Source organism: Colias eurytheme, chromosome 26 (genome assembly GCF_061535395.1).
Source record: "Colias eurytheme isolate Ceu_HAF_F1 chromosome 26, ilColEury1 Martin Lab GWU primary, whole genome shotgun sequence".
Classification (NCBI taxonomy): Eukaryota; Metazoa; Arthropoda; class Insecta; order Lepidoptera; family Pieridae; genus Colias; species Colias eurytheme.
In genome coordinates, this window is record NC_143005.1 from 9,202,936 (window position 1) to 9,223,310 (window position 20,375).

Here is a 20,375-nt window from a genome sequence, read left to right on the forward strand (position 1 = left end):
TTTGCTTTTTACACTTATACATTTATTTTCACACCTATTACATAATATTATATTCATTTATTTATTATCATATAAATTCTTATTTTCCTATGAACATGAAGGTATTTTTAAATATTATGTATTTATGTATTGTTTGAGGGATTGTGAAATTTCGAATTCTTATTGAGTTTTTTAATGAATTTTAAACATCTATTATATTGTTGTTTCATCTCTAGTTTTAGTAACTGTCACATTGATACAATCTCGAGAAATGTAATTATTTTTCTAATTATATTAAAGGCCATAAGAACAGTCCATAACAACACTTAGATTCTGTAAACAATAATCGCAAAAAACATCCGAGACATTCAGTGTTGATGGAATATTAAGCTATATATAACAACAAAATAAGGTTGATAATACAATCTTAGCTAACATTTAAGGTTTTTATGGAACAAGATTTGGCTAGGCTTCAGAAGTTTTCTCAGTATATTGAACTCTATTGTAACGACTTAAGGTTCATTTTCGTCTTGTTTTATTTTTAGTTGTATAACAACGCTGAAGCTTATGCTTTATAAATTAAATATTAATAAAGAATAGAAAAAATATCGTTGAATTTTATTCAATAAAAGCTACATAAGCTAAAAAATTATCATTTTAGAGTATGTAGATGGTTGTTTAATCTCAATAAATTGCGTGGAGTGTCCCTTAGACTCATTAAAACGAAAGAATGGAATAAATTCAATTGCTTTGCTGTCAAAACCTGTGTTCACGGGTGGCCAAAAGACACGGGTTCGAATCCCACTACATAAATTTTTCCTTCTTTAAAAATATTTCAATATTCATCTAGGCCAAAACTGAAGATGACATAGAATGTTTCTAATAAACGAAAACAATAAGTTGATTATAAATTCAGACTAGTTTAGTCTTACTCGCTGGTCTATGGTCCACTTGGTCTACTCGAGGCCGAGCAGCCAGTTGATGCCCTGTACTAAGAACATGACGAGCGGCTGCCAAGCGATAATCCATCGAATCCAGTCCAGCATTTGGCCGTACAGGATGTGGGGACGGTCCCAACTGATTTTAGTGTTCAGGGAAATTATCGAATAGAATAGATTATTGGTCAGAATTTTTTAATAACATGAATAATAAATAAGTGAAAGAGTTTTGCTTATAACATAACTAGCATTCCGCTCGCGGCTGCACCCGCTTTGTTTAAAACCTAATCCTTACTAATATTATAAATGCGAAAGTAACTCTGTATGTCTGTCTGTTACTCAATCACGCCTTAACTACTGAACCAATTTGCATGAAATTTGGTATAGAGATATTTTGATACCCTAGAAAGGACATAGGCTACTTTTTACCCCGGGACATAGGATAGGTTTTATCCCGTAAATCCCACGGGAACAGGAACTATGCGGGTTTTTCTTTGACTGCGCGGGCGAAGCCGTGGGTGGAAAGCTAGTAAATTATATATTTAAACTTTCCTCTTTATTAACGCTTTTTGTGAGGATGGTTGTTTGTTACTCACGCAAATACTACTGAACCGATTACAATGAAATTTGGTAGCTGAAGACCCAGTATACTTTTTATCCTGGAAATGCCACAGGAACTTTTTATCCTGGAAATGCCACAGGAACGGGAACTATGCGGGTTTTTCTTAGAAAAAGCGTGGGCGGAAATCTAGTCCATACATATTGTAAAGGATACGGGTTAGTGAACATCCGCTTGAGGTCCACCTTCTCCTTGCAGTAAGGGCAGGTCTGCTTCTTGCCCACTATGCACCAGCCGCGTATGCAGAACTCGTGGAACACGTGGCCGCAGGTTAGTTTGTATGTGTTTTCTGTAATGAGTCAATTAGTTTAAAATTTAGTTAATTCTCATTTTAATTTTAGCTATTGGTATGGTATGTCGCAACAAACTCGTTTAATCCGCCGTATTATAATTAATATCGTAAATTTTTGATGAAACAGAGCCATACAATTAAACACTATTTGTAATTTTATATTCACTCCATAGATGGATTCAGGTGTTTTTAAAGAAAAACTTGTAATTTATTATGACTCGCTTCAACTTGATTTCACTTGGCTTATGCCTTTTGCACCTATTTATACATAATTAACTGACCTAAGACTCCCTCCTCGTCCACGCTGACTAGAAGCCGGTTCCCGCACACGGCGCACACGTTGCGTTCCAACTGTCGAGTTGGTATACCCTCCTTGGTGTAATACTGAAATTGACGTTACGCAAATATAATAAGTTAAGACAGAAAAATTTTGATAAATAATAACTCTGAAATATAAAAAATAATAAGTTGTATACAGGGTGTCCCACTGTTGGTATACTAAGCTTAAGGACGCTGTCACAAATCTGCGTTACTCAAATTTAGGTATCTAACGACGTAACTTTGTTCGCGGCAATATCACGCTCACGTAAACATAGCGCATTCCATTTTATAGACCATCTTCATACTTGATATTATTTTTAATTTTTGATATTATGTATTTTTATTGAAATTGATTCCAGAAGATTACTAGGAACTTTAAAAATTCATTTTGTTACTTTTATTAGTAGGTACGATCCTAATAAGTATGTTAGTATATTCAAACAACTTAAAAAAGTGTGACTATTTTACATCATTATTTCTTTGAATAATAATCTATGAATAGGCATGACGACAGTATCCATAAATGATCGTATTAGTGTTTTTAAGGGAAAATGTATAATAAATAAATTAAATATAGCGACTTAGAAATTTTAAAAACATTAAGATTAATGAGATTATCAATAAAATAAAACATTGAAATTCTGAAGTTCGCCATTTTGACTAAAACACGCGTGACGTCACGCATAAGTAAACAACTCACGTCAGATGTATTTTGTTGTTATGAATATGTTGAGAATACGCATTTTTATTTATTTTCTATTGTTTCACGTATGCTTTATCGACTCAGAACAGAAATATAATTGCGAATTCACGAATACATGGTTCGGAATTCTCCGCGCCAACTTTATACAATAATTTCTTATTATTTTTTCGCTTGAAATAATTACTAACACATTTTTGAGCATTATTTTTATGTGGATTCACACTGCAATACTGCACACCACTTATAAACTTTGTAATTCGTTTCTATAACACATATTAAATAAAGACTTTTTTAATTTTCTTCGCAATGCGTACAAATAATTACGTATTTACCAAAGTTTGACGTCACGCCTACGCCATGACACCTGCGAGCTGTTTTGGCACAGATATTAAATATTTTTTGAAAAATGGCTTTAATCTTCGTTAAATTTAAGTATATTACCGAAATATAGGGTTTTTCTTGTATAGTAAACGTATACACACATTATGGAAGAGAATTTCAAAATCTTTCGTCATGCCTATTGTATACAATATCAAAGCTTTTTAAGAAATGTAGAATTATTATCATACATATGATGTTACCGGCACTGTATTAAATCCGGCATTGTATACAATTCTTAGTAAATGTATGTTATTCCGAAAAATAGTCGGAATGAAATAAATTATAGGTATTCGTCACATAACACATTACCTAGGATACTCATCTGAACTTTTCCTACGTAGCAAACACATTTGCAAGTGTGGGTAGTTTTTGGGGTAGCTATTAACCAATATGAGGTCAAAACTAAAATCCAAGATGGCGCCGACGAAAATTATACATCTTTTCGTCATGGGTGTCATTTTCAAGGTTTTGGAGTAGCTCTTAACAAATATGAGGTCAAAACTAAAATCCAAGATGGCGCCGACGAAAATTTGACTTTTTTCGTGATGGGTGTCATTTTCATGGTTTTTGGGGTAGCTATTAACGAATATGAGGTTAAAACCAAAATCCAAGACGGCGCCGACGAAAATTTGACTTTTTTCGTGATGGGTGTCATTTTCATGGTTTTTGGGGTAGCTATTAACGAATATGAGGTTAAAACCAAAATCCAAGATGGCGCCGACGAAAATTTGACATCTTTTCGTCATAGGTGTAATTTTCTTAATAATAAAGAAGTAAACTAAAATAAAATAACAGATTTTCGTCGGCGCCATCTTGGATTTTATTTTTGACCTCATATTGGTTAATAGCTACCCCAAAAACCATGAAAATGACACCCATGACGAAAAGATGTAAAATTTTCGTCGGCGCCATCTTGGATTTTATTTTTGACCTCATATTGGTTAATAGCTACCCCAAAAACCATGAAAATGACACCCATGACGAAAAGATGTCAAATTTTCACCGGCGCCATCTTGGATTTTAGTTCTGACCTCATATTGTGTTATATCCACCCCAAAAATCATAAAAATGACACCCATCACGGAAAGATGTAAAATTTTCGTCGGCGCCATCTTGGATTTTATTTTTGACCTAATATTGGTTAATAGCTACCCCGAAAACCATGAAAATGACACCCATCACGAAAAGATGTAAAATTTTCGTCGGCGCCATCTTGGATTTTAGTTTTGACCTCATATTAGTTAATAGCTACCCCAAAAACCATGAAAATGACACCCATGACGAAAAGATGTCAAATTTTCACCGGCGCCATCTTGGATTTTAGTTCTGACCTCATATTGCGTAATATCCACCCCAAAAACCATGAAAATGACACCCATCACGGAAAGATGTAAAATTTTCGTCGGCGCCATCTTGGATTTTATTTTTGACCTCATATTGGTTAATAGCTACCCCAAAAACCATGAAAATGACACCCATGACGAAAAGATGTAAAATTTTCGTCGGCGCCATCTTGGATTTTAGTTTTGACCTCATATTAGTTAATAGCTACCCCAAAAACCATGAAAATGACACCCATGATGAAAAGATGTAAAATTTTCGTCGGCGCCATCTTGGATTTTATTTTTGACCTCATATTGGTTAATAGCTACCCCAAAAACCATGAAAATGACACCCATGACGAAAAGATGGCAAATTTTCGTCGGCGCCATTTTGGATTTAAGTTTTGTCAAATTGCTTTACCCCACCAATCCGTTCAACAACCCATAAAAAAAGAGGATCTCAGTCAACATAATTTTTAAAACATAATTTTAAATTACAAATAACTGGAATATGAAACTTATACAGTTTACTCTTATAAAGTATCAAATATTTCAAATCACGAAAACGACAGTATACGCACAATAATCTTTTTCTAATTCGTTTTTATTTTTGGGACGAGGAGCGATACACCCGTCCTTCCAAGAGCGCTTCTGAGCGCGGTCTGACGACCCGCGAGAGCAAAATGTATGAAGAAATCGACAAGTATTTTTAATTTAGCTTATAATTGAAATAAAATTTTGATTTAGATACAAAAAAATTATCACAATCTATAAAGGACTATATATCCCTCAATAATTTATAGGTAAGAAGATAGATTAGGCTTTTAATTTTCTTAAAAGTGTACCGGTTTAGACCCCATTTTTTTGCATTTTATGCGATCATTGTGCTGGGAAAATCGTATTTCAGTGACAATTTTGTATGACGTCGTACAATTTTTATAAGATGATCGTAGAACTGAATATATTATCTTTAAATTAAGATATTACTTTGTTCTCACGTGTAAGTGCTTTGAGTTAAAATTGTACCGTAAAATAGCGGTTTTTGTTAAAAAACTGTTATAGCACCCTTAAAGGAGGTTATAGTTTTGCATACGCTGAGTACGTAAAAAATACTAAGTAATAAAATTCCAAACGCATTTTTCTTCAATTAGATGAATTCTTACAACTCCATGTTTTTCCAGCTTTTTGAGCATTCCATGTGGTTTGAGCTTATGTGAAAGCTTACCATTCCATGTGGTTTGAGCTTATGTGAAAGCTTACCATTCCATGTGGTTTGAGCTTATGTGAAAGCTTACCATTCCATGCGGTTTGAGCTTATGTGAAAGTTTAGTAATCCATGTGGTTTGAGCTTTCGTGAAAGCTTACCATTCCATGTGGTTTGAGCTTATGTGAAAGCTTACCATTCCATGCGGTTTGAGCTTATGTGAAAGTTTAGTAATCCATGTGGTTTGAGCTTTCGTGAAAGTTGAGCTATCCATGTTGTTTGAGCTTTTGTGAAAGCTTACCATTCCATGTGGTTTGAGCTTTCTGTGCAAGTTAAGCTTTCCATGTGGTTTGAGCTTTTTGTGAAAGCTTACCATTCCATGTGATTTGAGCTTTTGTGAAAGTTTAGTAATCCATGTGGTTTGAGCTATCGTGAAAGTTGAGCTATCCATGTGGTTTGAGCTTTTGTGAAAGCTTACCATTCCATGTGGTTTGAGCTTTCTGTGCAAGTTAAGCTTTCCATGTGGTTTGAGCTTTTTGTGAAAGCTTACCATTCCATGTGATTTGAGCTTTTGAGAAAGTTTAGTAGTCCATGTGGTATCTTTTGTGAAAGTTGAGCATTCCATGTGGTTTGAGCTTTCTGTGCAATTTCAGCTTTCCATGTGGTTTGAGCTTATGTGAAAGCTTACCATTCCATGTGATTTGAGCTTTTGTGGAAGTTTAGTAATCCATGTGGTTTGAGCTTACGTGAAAGTTGAGCTATCCATGTGGTTTGAGCTTTTGTGAAAGCTTACCATTCCATGTGGTTTGAGCTTTTGTGAAAGTTTAGTAGTCCATGTGGTTTGAGCTTTTTGTGAAAGTTGAGCATTCCATGTGGTTTGAGCTTTTTGAAAGCTTACTATTCCATGTGGTTAGAGCTTTCGTAAAAGTTGAGCATTCCATGTGGTTGAGCTTTTTGTGAAAGCTTACCATTCCATGTGATTTAAGCTTTTGTGAAAGTTAAGTAGTCCATGTGGTTGAGCTTATGTGAAAGTTGAGCATTCCATTTGGTTTGAGCTTTTTGATAAAATGGGGAGCATTCAATGTGGTTTGAGCTTTTTGTGAAAGCTTACCATTCCATGTGATTTGAGCTTTCTGTGCAAGTTAAGCTTTCCATGTGGTTTGAGCTTTTGTGAAAGCTTACCATTCCATGTGTTTTGAGCTTTCTGTGCAAGTTAAGCTTACCATGTGGTTTGAGCTTTTTGTGAAAGCTTACCATTCCATGTGATTTGAGCTTTCCATGCAAGTTAAGCTTTCCATGTGGTTTGAGCTTTTTGTGAAAGCTTACCATTCCATGTGATTTGAGCTTTCTGTGAAAGTTGAGCATTCCATGTGGTTTGAGCTTTTGTGAAAGTTTAGTAGTCCGTGTGGTTTGAGCTTTTGTGAAAGCTTACCATTCCATGTGATTTGAGCTTTTGTGAAAGCTTACCATTCCATGTGGTTTGAGCTTTCTGTGCAAGTTAAGCTTTCCATGTGGTTTGAGCTTTTGTGAAAGCTTACCATTCCATGTGGTTTGAGCTTTTGTGAAAGTTAAGTAGTCCATGTGGTTTGAGCTTTCGTGAAAGTTGAGCATTCCATGTGGTTTGAGCTTTTTGTGAAAGTTGAGCATTCCATGTGGTTTGAGCTTTTTGAAAGCTTACTATTCCATGTGGTTTGAGCTTTCGTAAAAGTTGAGCATTCCATGTGGTTGAGCTTTTTGTGAAAGCTTACCATTCCATGTGATTTAAGCTTTTGTGAAAGTTAAGTAGTCCATGTGGTTGAGCTTATGTGAAAGTTGAGCATTCCATTTGGTTTGAGCTTTTTGATAAAATGGGGAGCATTCCATGTGGTTTGAGCTTTTTGTGAAAGCTTACCATTCCATGTGATTTGAGCTTTCTGTGCAAGTTAAGCTTTCCATGTGGTTTGAGCTTTTGTGAAAGCTTACCATTCCATGTGTTTTGAGCTTTCTGTGCAAGTTAAGCTTACCATGTGGTTTGAGCTTTTTGTGAAAGCTTACCATTCCATGTGATTTGAGCTTTCCGTGCAAGTTAAGCTTTCCATGTGGTTTGAGCTTTTTGTGAAAGCTTACCATTCCATGTGATTTGAGCTTTTGTGAAAGTTAAGTAGTCCATGTGGTTTGAGCTTTCGTGAAAGTTGAGCTATCCATGTGGTTTGAGCTTTTTGTGAAAGCTTACCATTCCATGTGATTTGAGCTTTTGTGAAAGTTTAGTAGTCCGTGTGGTTTGAGCTTTTGTGAAAGTTGAGCATTCCATGTGGTTTGCGCTTTTGTGAAAAATTACCATTCCATGTGGTTTGAGCTTTCTGTGAAAGTTTAGTAGTCCATGTGGTTTAAGCTTTTGTGAAAGTTGAGCATTCCATGAGGTTTGAGCTTTCGTGAAAGTTGAGCTTTCCATGTGGTTTGAGCTTTTGTTAAAGCTTACCATTCCATGTGGTTTGAGCTTTCTGTGCAAGTTAAGCTTTCCATGTGGTTTGAGCTTTTGTGAAAGCTTACTATTCCATGTGGTTTGAGCTTTCTGTGAAAGTTGAGCATTCCATGTGGTTTGAGCTTTTGTGAAAGTTTAGTAGTCCGTGTGGTTAAAGCTTTTGTGAAAGCTTACCATTCCATGTGATTTGAGCTTTTGTGAAAGCTTACCATTCCATGTGGTTTGAGCTTTCTGTGCAAGTTAAGCTTTCCATGTGGTTTGAGCTTTTGTGAAAGCTTACCATTCCATGTGGTTTGAGCTTTCTGTGCAAGTTAAGCTTTCCATGTGGTTTGAGCTTTTGTGAAAGCTTACTATTCCATGTGGTTTGAGCTTTCTGTGCAAGTTAAGCTTTCCATCTGGTTTGAGCTTTCTGTGCAAGTTAAGCTTTCCATGTGGTTTGAGCTTTTGTGAAAGCTTACCATTCCATGTGGTTTGAGCTTTTGTGAAAGCTTAACATTCCATGTGTTTTGAGCTTTCAGTGCAAGTTAAGCTTTCCATGTGGTTTGAGCTTTCTGTGCAAGTTAAGCTTTCCATGTGGTTTGAGCTTTTTGTGAAAGCTTACCATTCCATGTGATTTGAGCTTTTGTGAAAGTTAAGTAGTCCATGTGGTTTGAGCTTTCGTGAAAGTTGAGCTATCCATGTGGTTTGAGCTTTTTGTGAAAGCTTACCATTCCATGTGATTTGAGCTTTTGTGAAAGTTTAGTAGTCCGTGTGGTTTGAGCTTTTGTGAAAGTTGAGCATTCCATGTGGTTTGCGCTTTTGTGAAAAATTACCATTCCATGTGGTTTGAGCTTTCTGTGAAAGCTTAGTAGTCCATGTGGTTTAAGCTTTTGTGAAAGTTGAGCATTCCATGAGGTTTGAGCTTTCGTGAAAGTTGAGCTTTCCATGTGGTTTGAGCTTTTGTTAAAGCTTACCATTCCATGTGGTTTGAGCTTTCTGTGCAAGTTAAGCTTTCCATGTGGTTTGAGCTTTTTGTGAAAGCTTACCATTCCATATGATTTCAGCTTTTGTGAAAGTTTAGTAGTCCGTGTGGTTTGAGCTTTTGTGAAAGTTGAGCATTCCATGTGGTTTGAGCTTTTTGAAAGCTTACTATTCCATGTGGTTTGAGCTTTCGTAAAAGTTGAGCATTCCATGTGGTTTGAGCTTTTTGTGAAAGCTTACCATTCCATGTGATTTAAGCTTTGGTGAAAGTTTAGTAGTCCATGTGGTTTGAGCTTATGTGAAAGTTGAGCATTCCATTTGTTTTGAGCTTTTTGTGAAAGTTGAGCATTCCAAGTGGTTTGAGCTTTTTGTGAAAGTTGAGCTTTCCATGTGGTTTGAGCTTTTGTGAAAGCTTACCATTCCATGTGGTTTGAGCTTTTGTGAAAGCTTAACATTCCATGTGTTTTGAGCTTTCAGTGCAAGTTAAGCTTTCCATGTGGTTTGAGCTTTCTGTGCAAGTTAAGCTTTCCATGTGGTTTGAGCTTTTTGTGAAAGCTTACCATTCCATGTGATTTGAGCTTTTGTGAAAGTTAAGTAGTCCATGTGGTTTGAGCTTTCGTGAAAGTTGAGCATTCCATGTGGTTTGAGCTTTTTGAAAGCTTACCATTCCATGTGGTTTGAGCTTTCGTAAAAGTTTAGTAGTTCATGTGGTTTGAGCGTTTGTGAAAGTTGAGCATTCCATGTGGTTTGAGCTTTTTGTGAAAGTTGAGCATTCCATGTGGTTTGAGCTTTTTGTGAAAGTTGAGCATTCCATGTGGTTTGAGCTTTTTGTGAAAGCTTACCATTTGATTTGAATTATTTATTTATTTAGAATTTAGTAGAATTATTTATCAAAATAATAAGCAAAATTTTGATAAATAATTCTACTAATAAGTATTATAATTGCGAAAGTTTGTATGTTTGTTTCTTACACCTTCATGCAAAAAATGCTGAACCAATTTTCATGAAAACTTGGATTAACACCTAGTATAGTTTTTAAGCTAAAAATCCCAAAGTAACGGGAACTATGCTGGTTTTCTTTTCACTATGCGGTTCGATTCCCGGTGGAGACGAAGAAAAAAAAATGTCTCTGTCTGGCAGGACACAGAAAGCTGATCACCTACTTGTCCCTAAAGAAAATCGATCAGTGAAACAGATGTATGCGTAATGCATCTGCCCCTTACCCCACTAGGGGACATGGGACTTTTAACGGTTGTAAAATACTAGCTATAAGCTGTCTTTGCTGAGCAAAAGGCATAATCATGGTCAAGCGCCTCCCTATTGTTCATAAAAAAAAAATGTATGCGTGTACTAGAGTACACACGTAAGAAGTGAAACTTCTTTATGACCTTAAAAATGTCACGAGTATTGCGTAACGCAAAAATGTCACGCGTACGGCGTAACGCAAAAATGTCACGAGTACGGCGTAACGCAAAAATGTTACACTAAATTTTTGTCCAACCCCGATAAAGAAGTTTCACTTCAAAAAGCAGATCAATTAATTTATAGCATAATTACCCCAATAGAAGCTGCCATTCTCTCCGAGCAATACTCCGATACGTCCCTGCCGAGGACCCCAAAGTACAGCCCATAGAACAGTGTTAGCAACGCTGTATCCATCCATTTGTGGGCCTTCATACCAAACAGGCTGTTCAAGTTGAATAGAGTTAGGATCATCAGCGTGTAGCCAAAGAGGCCGACCACGCAGCACACCTTGTATATGAGGTAGAACCATTTGTACACTAATCTGAAATTTGTTATTACGTGTTTTTTAAGCGGTAATGAAATAATAAATAAATAAATATTTCGGGACAATTTTCACACACGGCTCGATCTGATCCCATACTAAGCTTTCGCTTGTGTTATGGAAACCAGATGACTGATAAACATACATATATAATTTTAAATAAATACCTATATAGATAATTAACACCCAGACACAGAGCAAACATCTATGTTCATTACACAAATATTTGCCCCGGGTGGGGATCGAACCCACAAAATCTATAAACTATTAATAAATCTATATACCAATCCAATCATTTTTTATACCAAATTGAGGCTCTTTTACTTTAACATTGTGAGCTATTATTTCCCTGATTGTTTAAGATCTTCAAACATAATATGTGTAAAACTCAAAATGTCTTAAACTTTTGTAAACTGCTGCAAATGTTTTTGAATATTCATTTTCTTACAACTTTCATTGGTATATTAGATCGCTTCTACAAGACACTTGATAATTACTTTAATAATGTACCTTTGTTCATATTATAAACAGAATTAATATACATTGGCTCTGTTGTTTATTTATGACTTATACATTCCAAACACTTTTATCATTGGGATAAATGTATTTATTGTGTAAATATTATGCTTAGCTAGTTTTCATTCAGTGATTTAAATATATCTATAATTAAAAAATGCTATAAGAATCTAAACTTACCTAGGTGTACTAGGGGACATGGGTTTCCGCGTGGATTGTCGTAAAATGAACGCCGTCACTGCAGTAAACATCATCCATATTGACACAAATCTTATCCAGACGTTCTTGAGGCTCATGATCAGCGGTAATACCCACATTGTTACCATTGTGAAGAACTAGAACAAATTTTGTTTGTACTATGTTAGAATAGGACAAGTTAGCTGTTAGACCAATTGAAACTTTGGTTGTTAGTACTATTGTTGATAATTTAACATCACAATGGGGTTTAAATCAATATTTGGTTGTTTATTGCCAATTTTTGACACAACTAATGCAAGTAGCAGTATTTACTAATAATTTAAAAGTAATTTAAGGGCTGATTTTTCAATCCTTGGTTAAAACTTATTCGTGGAATAATGTATAAAACTACCATTTTAAAAATGTATTCTAATTGCCCGTATTTGACAGTTTACGTGACATTTTAATATTACCGTGTAATACTTTATTGGACGGATAAGTTTTATCCAAGCATTGAAAAATCGGCCCTAAATAATATATGGAATTCATTGAATAAATGTGATGATTGTAATAATGTGTAACAGATTATTAAATACAAATACACAAATAATTACTCACCGAATAAGATCTATAGTGATACTTCTTCCATTGCACAAATACGATCTGAGCTATCACGAGCACTATCATCAAGATTCCCACCATGGTGACATGCATGGATTCATGTCCTTCATGCATAGCATGCATCTTCTGGTGGTCATATCTGGGACATTTAAAAATGGCATTAATTATTTAGTGGAGCTGGTTATACATAACTTATACAGCATAAACTTAATAGTAGAAATTATAAATTACTTTTAAAATAAACAATTTGGAAATGTTATTAACTTCATCATAGATATCAATTATTTCAAGTATGAATCATAGATTAGTTTGCGATCTCACCTCAGTTTTTCCTCGTAGGTTAATTCGACATAGCTCTGAAAGAAAATAAAGCACATATGTATCTCTTATATAAAAATAAAAAAAACACCACAGACTTGTCATTTCTTCGAATATCCATATTATTTTAATCAAAACTTCATGTTCAATGTTTTGTAATGCACATATTCATATTATCATTGATTAATTTTATGGATACAAACCTTGTTAGAGTCCACCGGCGCGTGTAAATCTATGCCTTCCATTTTAGGGCTTTTTTCGATTACAAGGAATTTATCAGTGCGGTCCTGCTAGACCTACTTTCTTGCCAACATAATTCAATTAAGAAAGATAAAAATAAAGGTCAATGTAAATGTAATTTTTATGCAAACAATTTACAGATGGGCCGCTGAATTTCTTGGCAAAAGAACGTCAATTGACAGATGTCAATAAATCTGAATTGTCACATGCTGTCAAGTGGCGGGAGTGTTGCCACCTTTATTTGTTTAGTTCTGTAATATTTTTAAAACCATTTAAAAACAATAATTTTCTTCATATCTTAATATAAATATTGAACATATTAATTTATTACATTACTTTAAGAATATTGTTTTTATTTTTATTATTTAGGAAATGTTAAGAGCGAAAATAAAAGTGAACTATAATTTAAACCTCGGCAACACAACATATGTCGGGCTTGGTTTACGCGGGAATAACTAAGGACCACAGCTAAGGACTATCTGAATGAAACGGGTGGTCCTTTAAATAAATAATTTTAAATTTATGATAACTTTATGACCCGAGCTCGTTCTTAGATATAAGCAAATAAAGGCATACAGCTTATAACGAAATTTAAAATAAATTAAATTTTAAAGCTGACAAGTTACAGCCTTATAATACATACCTAAATTTAATATGGATGTTTGGATTGAAATTTAAAAACATACAAATTTCAATAGAGAAGATGGTTTGAAACTTTCCAACACATGGGATCTTGTTATTAAGAATTTAAAACCCCATGTCAAACATAAAACGTACCAAAAGACTCGAAGACACAATAAGCCAATACTGCCAACATCCGGAAAAATACTCCACATATCAACTACGGAGAAATAGGTGGAGGTAGTTAAGAAATAGAAATTTTTGAATGACAGTCAAGACGATTGACGAATAACATCTCAGTCTCCCCGTGACCACGCTCGCTGTAAAGTGTTCCATACGTCGGGAAAATAATATAATGAATAAATCGCGTTTAAAATCCGTTAAAAAGTCTTTAATTTCTAAATATTACTTATATACTCTTTTCAAAAACAAGTTATAATTAATATTATCAAAAACAATTAAATCACAGAGTTGATCACAGTCACACTACTTAATAATTATATTCTAAGTCCTTTTAATAAATAATACATCAACGGGTAGTAAGGAATAACGCATAATAATTCCGTAATGTACAGTCTGGAGGCTCCCGCTCTCACTGCAGCAGCGGGATGCGTGTTTATGCTTTCGTTTAACAATTTTCTTCCCTTCTTATCTTCCTTAAAATAATCGAGATAGAACGTATGTTCCACAACTAACTTATGGACTAAAATTTCGAAATCAGATGATAAATCTTTAGACAAGTCTAGCATGTGATTAAAGAATTTATATTGCGTCTTTCTAAGTATACGAAAACCGTTAAGAATGCATTGCAGAGCATGATGATACAGAAACAAAATCCCGATTCCCTTCGATGCAACATCGTCGCATAATAATTTGAAACATATCTTACTAAATTCTTGAAAGGTTTCCTCATGAATGTTAGGCAATCGGCTTTCATAAGTGGCTGCAATTTTTAAATACTCTATTGCCAATTTGAGACTAGTCATTATCACATAGTTCTCATTGACAACCAAATTTTCCTGAAAACTATTGTTTATAAGAATGAGTAGGATGGGATCCTTCGTTCCTTCCAGAAATTCTTTATAAGAAAGTAAAGAAACAAAACTATAGATATTAAATCTCGCCATGTATAAGCCCTGGTGTTTGACATGCCACATTTCATAAGCCTTTTTAAATACCGGGTTCAAAACTTTCTCAAAGGCAATAAGTTTCTTTTCGTTACCATTCTGGCTTGTTATGTAAGTAATAAGGAGAGTTTTAAACGTCCAATCCAATTTTTCAGTCCATATCCTATTCGTTATAGTATCGTTAACAATTTCCGCAACAAAATCCACTTCAAGTTCCAGTAATACTTTGTTGTATTCCATTTTTGATACAATATTATTCATAAAGCGATAACAATTAAGTCTTCTGGGTAATGTCTTCAAAAACTTGTACGAATTTATGCAATAGTCCGTTCGTACTATTTGGGGAACCTTTTCAAACTTATTTAACAAATTATATACAATAATGCTTTCATTTTCAGTAAGGGTTGAAATCAATTTTTTCAAAGTGCTCCATCTTTCTTGAACGGTCGTGTGATATGCATCATTTTTATTCATGTCATTCTTAGTATAATTTCGTAAAGCTTTGTAATGTAGCTTAAAAATATCAGCACGTACAGAACAAAATTGTGTATTATTCCAAATACTACTTATAATTTCATTATGTTCTTCTTTAGTTAACTTTGTAAACGCTTGAAAGACGCAAAGCTTTTGTACAAATTCTGGCCAATTTTGCAATTTTTTGACACATTCCTTGCTCTGGAAAGGTGTCATATTATGCAATAAAGCCTTTATTGATGAAAATGAGTCCTGTAAATAAATACCCTTAGCATATTTCAATACTACATCTAATGAAGGTTTTGGTCGTGCCACATGTATATTTTTTACAATGTGTTTACGCAGCTCTAATTCGTGCAATTTGTTCCAATGAATAACATCATCTTGCGGAACATATGCATCTAAGAACTCCATTGATTCCTTCTTAGATAAAAGTTGATAAAATCTCTTATCAAGCACCATATGTAGTTGATTTTTATATATTGTTTTAAGATCATTAGCCAAGGATTGTGGCCAATAAATTCGGACTCTTTCAAGAAACTTCGAAATTTGAGTGTCTTTCTGCGAACATATGCCATGAAATTCCTTCTCATGATTATACAATATTTTTGGATCATGTTTCAATGCATTTAAGCATGCACTTTCTCTAGGATTTATTAGCAATGATTCCTGAAATAAAACTATTCTCCAGACTTTTTTTCTATTATATAGTTGTTTAATCCCTTCCATGTCATATGGATCTTTCATTGGCTTTATTATGCTCTCAATTTTGCTTGAAATTTCTGGATAATCTACCATCTGTTTATTCCAATCTTTGAACAAAATTAAAATATTTTCCAGCCAGGAAAGCATAGTTTCATCTTCAGATGTTTCAATTTTGTTAATAACAAAGAGATACAGAAAGTCGAACATTTTACATTTCTCTTCATCATTAAATTTATTTTGTTCACGTTTAAATGTGTCAAAATCGAAAATAGCGACAATTTCATCAGGCACAGGTAGTTTGTTAACAACAAAATATGTGATGGCAGACTTAATGCATGGTCGATAATGTTTCTTAAATTGTGAGTATACTCCCATTTTACTGTAAATATCATTTAAAACATTCCATGTTTTATTATCAAATCTATGTGAGTGAAACTTCTTTAAGATAATGTTTATGACTTTAAGTCTGAATTTTAAATCACCTAGATGTTTATTCCGCAGAATGTATAGTACAACCTTAATTTCCTGCTGTTTCTCAGTACTACATTCCAATAAACATGAAATTAAGACATTTTGGTCAATTCTTTTAAAAATCTGTTGACACTTCTCTTCAGGGAAAAGAACTTTGAATTTCTTATTTGATTTGTAATGATTCCAAAATCTTTGGAAAGAATTTACATCAATATACTTGACAAAAACTAATTCATCAATGTAATTTATATAACGATTGAATTTACACATAAGCCTTCTCGGGCAGTGCTTCATAGCAGCTTTTGTGTGTTTTGAATTGAACTTTGGTATTTCTTGTTTATCAACTTTGTCTAAAACTTCAAAATATTTCTCACCTTGCTTGCTTATCACTACCATTGCTTTTCGAAGCATTGGCTTTTTCCAGTAATAATTCTTGATATATAAATTCAATGTTTCGGCACTTACACAGAAAATTCTTAAAAATATGTCATCAGGTATTCTATAAATATCTTCTTCCAATTTTGCTAGGATAAATTTCAATGAGCAATTTGGAAGCCATTTCATTGCCAAGTTCAAATCCACATCTTTCAAATAGTTGAGGAATGCTTCATTGCGCACTGGATCCTTCAAGTTAACACGAATGGAATACAATAGTTTATTTCTGGCTGCGCTCAACATATAAGGAAAGAGCTCTATGTGAAGATATTCAGGATTAACTATATGTGCATATTTTGGATCAGTTATTAACCATACTGAATGTTTTATTGCTCTTGAAACATATAACATATCTTCACATTTCAACACTTTAAGCAAGTATTCAACATTTTTTGTGCGACATGCAAAATCTATTTTGAAGAGATTGTCTATATCAGGATGGTTGTAATTTATGTCTTCTATTTCCTGGTTAGGATTGTTTTCTATAGCATTTTGAACTGCTTTGTTAAATTGCCTGTGTTTTTGTCCAAGTGTTGCTTTCATTTCTAATTTGATAACTTCCATTTTTCTAAGTAAAATCTGGTGTTGTATTAGGTATAGACCTATTCCTTATGTATTTTTTTTAATGTTTTTTACTCATGTATATATCACGCTTTATACCAAGTACCGTATAATACTATCACTGCACTATACTGACTAGATAATATGATGTTTAGTGAAAAATTATTGCACAATGTTTTTTATTACTATTTCACCAATAAGCTGAAATTAAAGTCAAGCGCAAATAGGTAATGCTTTCAGATGATTGCTGATTCTATGTAATAGTCTCACTATCAGTGATAAAGACGTAAATAATTTCAGCCGCAAATCATAGCCAAAAGCCTGTTTAATCACAATTGACATTTGTTGTGAAATAATATGAAACTGTTAAAAATGTTTATCACAAAAATTTATATTTAAATTTTATCTTATAGCTGTACTATTTTATTTATAATTTGTAAATGTTTACAAAAAAATTTTTCATGTCTTATTTATTTTTGTGTCAAAAGACAAATCATAAATGACAATTGACATCTATATTATGTCACCGGCTAAGTCACCGGCAGATAACGATCCGCAAGACGCATGTTCATAAATTTCCCAGGATTCAGGAAATTTATAAACTTTCATAGCATTATAAATAAGAAACAAATTGTATTATTTTATGCCCATATTTTTGAAGATTGATAAGCTTACCGAACTCGCGTGTAAAAAATTCACTCACGCGTAAAATTAGAGATCAGTGTGCACCTTGTGTGCACAGGCAGTATGTTATTTTATCGCGATTCGCGTTTTAAACTTCAGAGCAAAATTAAAAGCTCTTCTGTGATTGGTCAATCGTTTAGAAACATAAGATAAGGAATGGATGGATTGGATCTGTGGATTGGATGGATTAAATGATTAGTTATAAACTCTCGTTTAAAATCCTACGAAAGTTTATTTCCTAGGAAATTTAACTTGCGGATCTTGTTATCTTCCGGTGACATATATGATATAGTAGATTACAATATAATATAATATGTTAAAATCTTAATAAACCATTACACTTCTCTGATTTGAATTCGATTTTATTAGCTCAACCTCCTACAAGTCCTACACTATTATTGTACATCTATACATAGGGCGTATTCAGAAAGAAAGCTTGAAACTTATAAGCGCTTATCGGCGCTTGTCATGTTCATATATTTTCCTGTCAGTGCTGTCAACCCGCGCAGGAAAATATATACGCCCATATGTACCATAGTTTGTATGTACGGGCAGATTACTGAGTACACATAATATGATGGGTTCGGCCGTTACAATACAATCATTTCAAGAGTTATATCAATAAAGCGTGTATACTGTATATTACTAAAATTATGTGTCTTGGTCTTGTGGTATAAAATGGGTATAAATAAGTTATGACACTTGTCTTTAACCATATAAAACACAAATCACTAGGTTTATTCCTCTGAGCAAATCATGATTCTTACCAGGTAATATCAAATATACTTGTAGTCAAATAGACTTTTATCGCAATATGACTATCCAGATGACAATTGACAAATGACAGTTAATTATTATCTTGCTGCCAACTGCCAAGTGCCAACTATTTGTGTTTACAAAAATATAAATAAAAAGCTGTGTTATAAAGTTTTGAAATATGTACTTCAGACTTAACCTTAAGATTTAGATACGTATGTGAGGTGAAAACTACTATCAGAAGGTTTTTTTCCTTTACTTATAATATGCCTAAAATACATACATACCTATGTCGTTACTTATGCATTTTCTTTCAGGATTTTAATTTCTAAAATAAAGTTTACACGAATAAAACATACAAAATCACTTTAATTACAACCTTTCTTATTACAGATTTTCGTCCAATAGACATATAGTAAGGCTAAGGGGGACAAGACGTTCGAGTTGATATACCTATGCCAAATAAAGGTCAGCTTCTTTAAAATTCTGAATGATTTTTTAACTTAGCAATTAGCATTAAACGGATTACACTTAATACTTATTCACTTTTTTGGTATATTATTCAATGCAATTTTATATATCACTCATATGGGAAATTATTAAAATATTATTTGAAGTTTAACATGGTTAAGGCAATTCCAACATTGTTTGTTGTCTATTAAAAAAAAAAAACACAAAGCCTCCATTTTTCTTTGTATTCTCTTTTCAAAACAATATCAAAATAATTAGAAAGCATCTTTTTCATTAAAGACAGAAATCATATTATTAATAGTGAGACATTAGAAAACATATCATCAAATCTACTTAAGATTATATAATATAAGAATTCAATAGCTACAGTACTGTTTTCTTTCTCATCTACACTTCCTTAGAAAGAATGCTTTATCTTTCTATTAATATTTTCGTTTATTATTGTTTTCAGAAAACCATGGCATGCCTCCAGAGCTTAAAGTTACAGTTAGCACTCCTCAGAGTAAAACTAACTCCAAGATAACAGTGCCAACAGTGAAGCCAAGCCTGAATAAGGTATGAAATATAGTTATTATACAATTTTCTATAAGATATTTGGCACTTGGACTTTGGACATTATTTTTGAATAATTTTGTAGACCACTTAACAGATTTGGATGAAGTTTCGTACTTACAGGGATAGTTTGAGATGTGATAGAGGACATAGGATAGGTTTTATCCCAGGAATCCCAGGAACGCAAACTATGTGGTTTTCTTTTAACTAGGCTGATGAAGATGTGTACATATTATAAAGCAAATTTTTCACAAAAAGCTCAAATCATGTGCAAATATAAATGTGCAAGCGATTGGCCAGACTCTATGTCTATAGTTAATGTTTATGATTAGCTATTCAAAATTTCAGAAACTTATTATGTTACTAGATTTCCGCCCGCGGCTTCGCCCGCGTTTTCAAAGAAAAACCTGCATAGTTCCCGTTCCCGTGGGATTTCCGGGATAAAAACTATCCTATGTGTTAATCCAAGTTACCCTCTATATGTGTGCTAAATTTCATTGTAATCGGTTCAGTAGTTTTTACGTGAAAGAGTAACAAACATCCATACATCCATACATCCTTACAAACTTTCGCCTTTATAATATATATTAGATATTAGATTAGATAGATATTGACAATAGCTTTCCGACAAGGAAAAAGGATGAAAGAAATAGGAATATCATATTAGAAAAAAGTAAAGT

At 33.6% G+C, this 20,375-nt stretch overlaps 3 protein-coding genes across 4 annotated transcripts in view; 1 reads left to right on the forward strand and 2 right to left on the reverse strand.

Annotated features, from left to right (window-relative positions):
* Positions 1-922: 922 nt before the first annotated feature.
* LOC149897335 (E3 ubiquitin ligase Rnf121) lies at positions 923-13,104 on the reverse strand. Its single transcript, XM_090116755.1, has 8 exons — positions 12,802-13,104; positions 12,602-12,636; positions 12,278-12,419; positions 11,663-11,817; positions 10,738-10,966; positions 2,110-2,212; positions 1,693-1,825; positions 923-1,056 (listed from the first exon to the last, which is right to left on the reverse strand). The coding sequence occupies exons 1-8, from the start codon at positions 12,841-12,843 to the stop codon at positions 936-938; spliced, it is 960 nt and encodes a 319-aa protein (XP_089972881.1). The 5' UTR covers positions 12,844-13,104; the 3' UTR covers positions 923-935.
* A 745-nt stretch (positions 13,105-13,849) lies between these two features.
* On the reverse strand, positions 13,850-17,672 carry LOC149897336 (uncharacterized). The gene has a single exon (XM_090116894.1). The coding sequence runs from the start codon at positions 17,233-17,235 to the stop codon at positions 13,957-13,959; it is 3,279 nt and encodes a 1,092-aa protein (XP_089973020.1). The 5' UTR covers positions 17,236-17,672; the 3' UTR covers positions 13,850-13,956.
* Positions 17,673-18,785: 1,113 nt separating this feature from the next.
* The window catches only part of crm (cramped chromatin regulator), a 35,415-nt gene continuing 33,825 nt past the window's right edge, over positions 18,786-20,375 (forward strand). For both annotated transcript variants that reach the window (XM_090116724.1, XM_090116725.1), the window contains exons 1-3: positions 18,786-18,916; positions 19,066-19,140; positions 19,595-19,698. In XM_090116724.1, the coding sequence (XP_089972850.1) occupies positions 19,128-19,140; positions 19,595-19,698 (117 nt within the window). In that variant the 5' untranslated portion in view covers positions 18,786-18,916; positions 19,066-19,127. The remainder of the gene's footprint in view (positions 18,917-19,065; positions 19,141-19,594; positions 19,699-20,375) is intronic.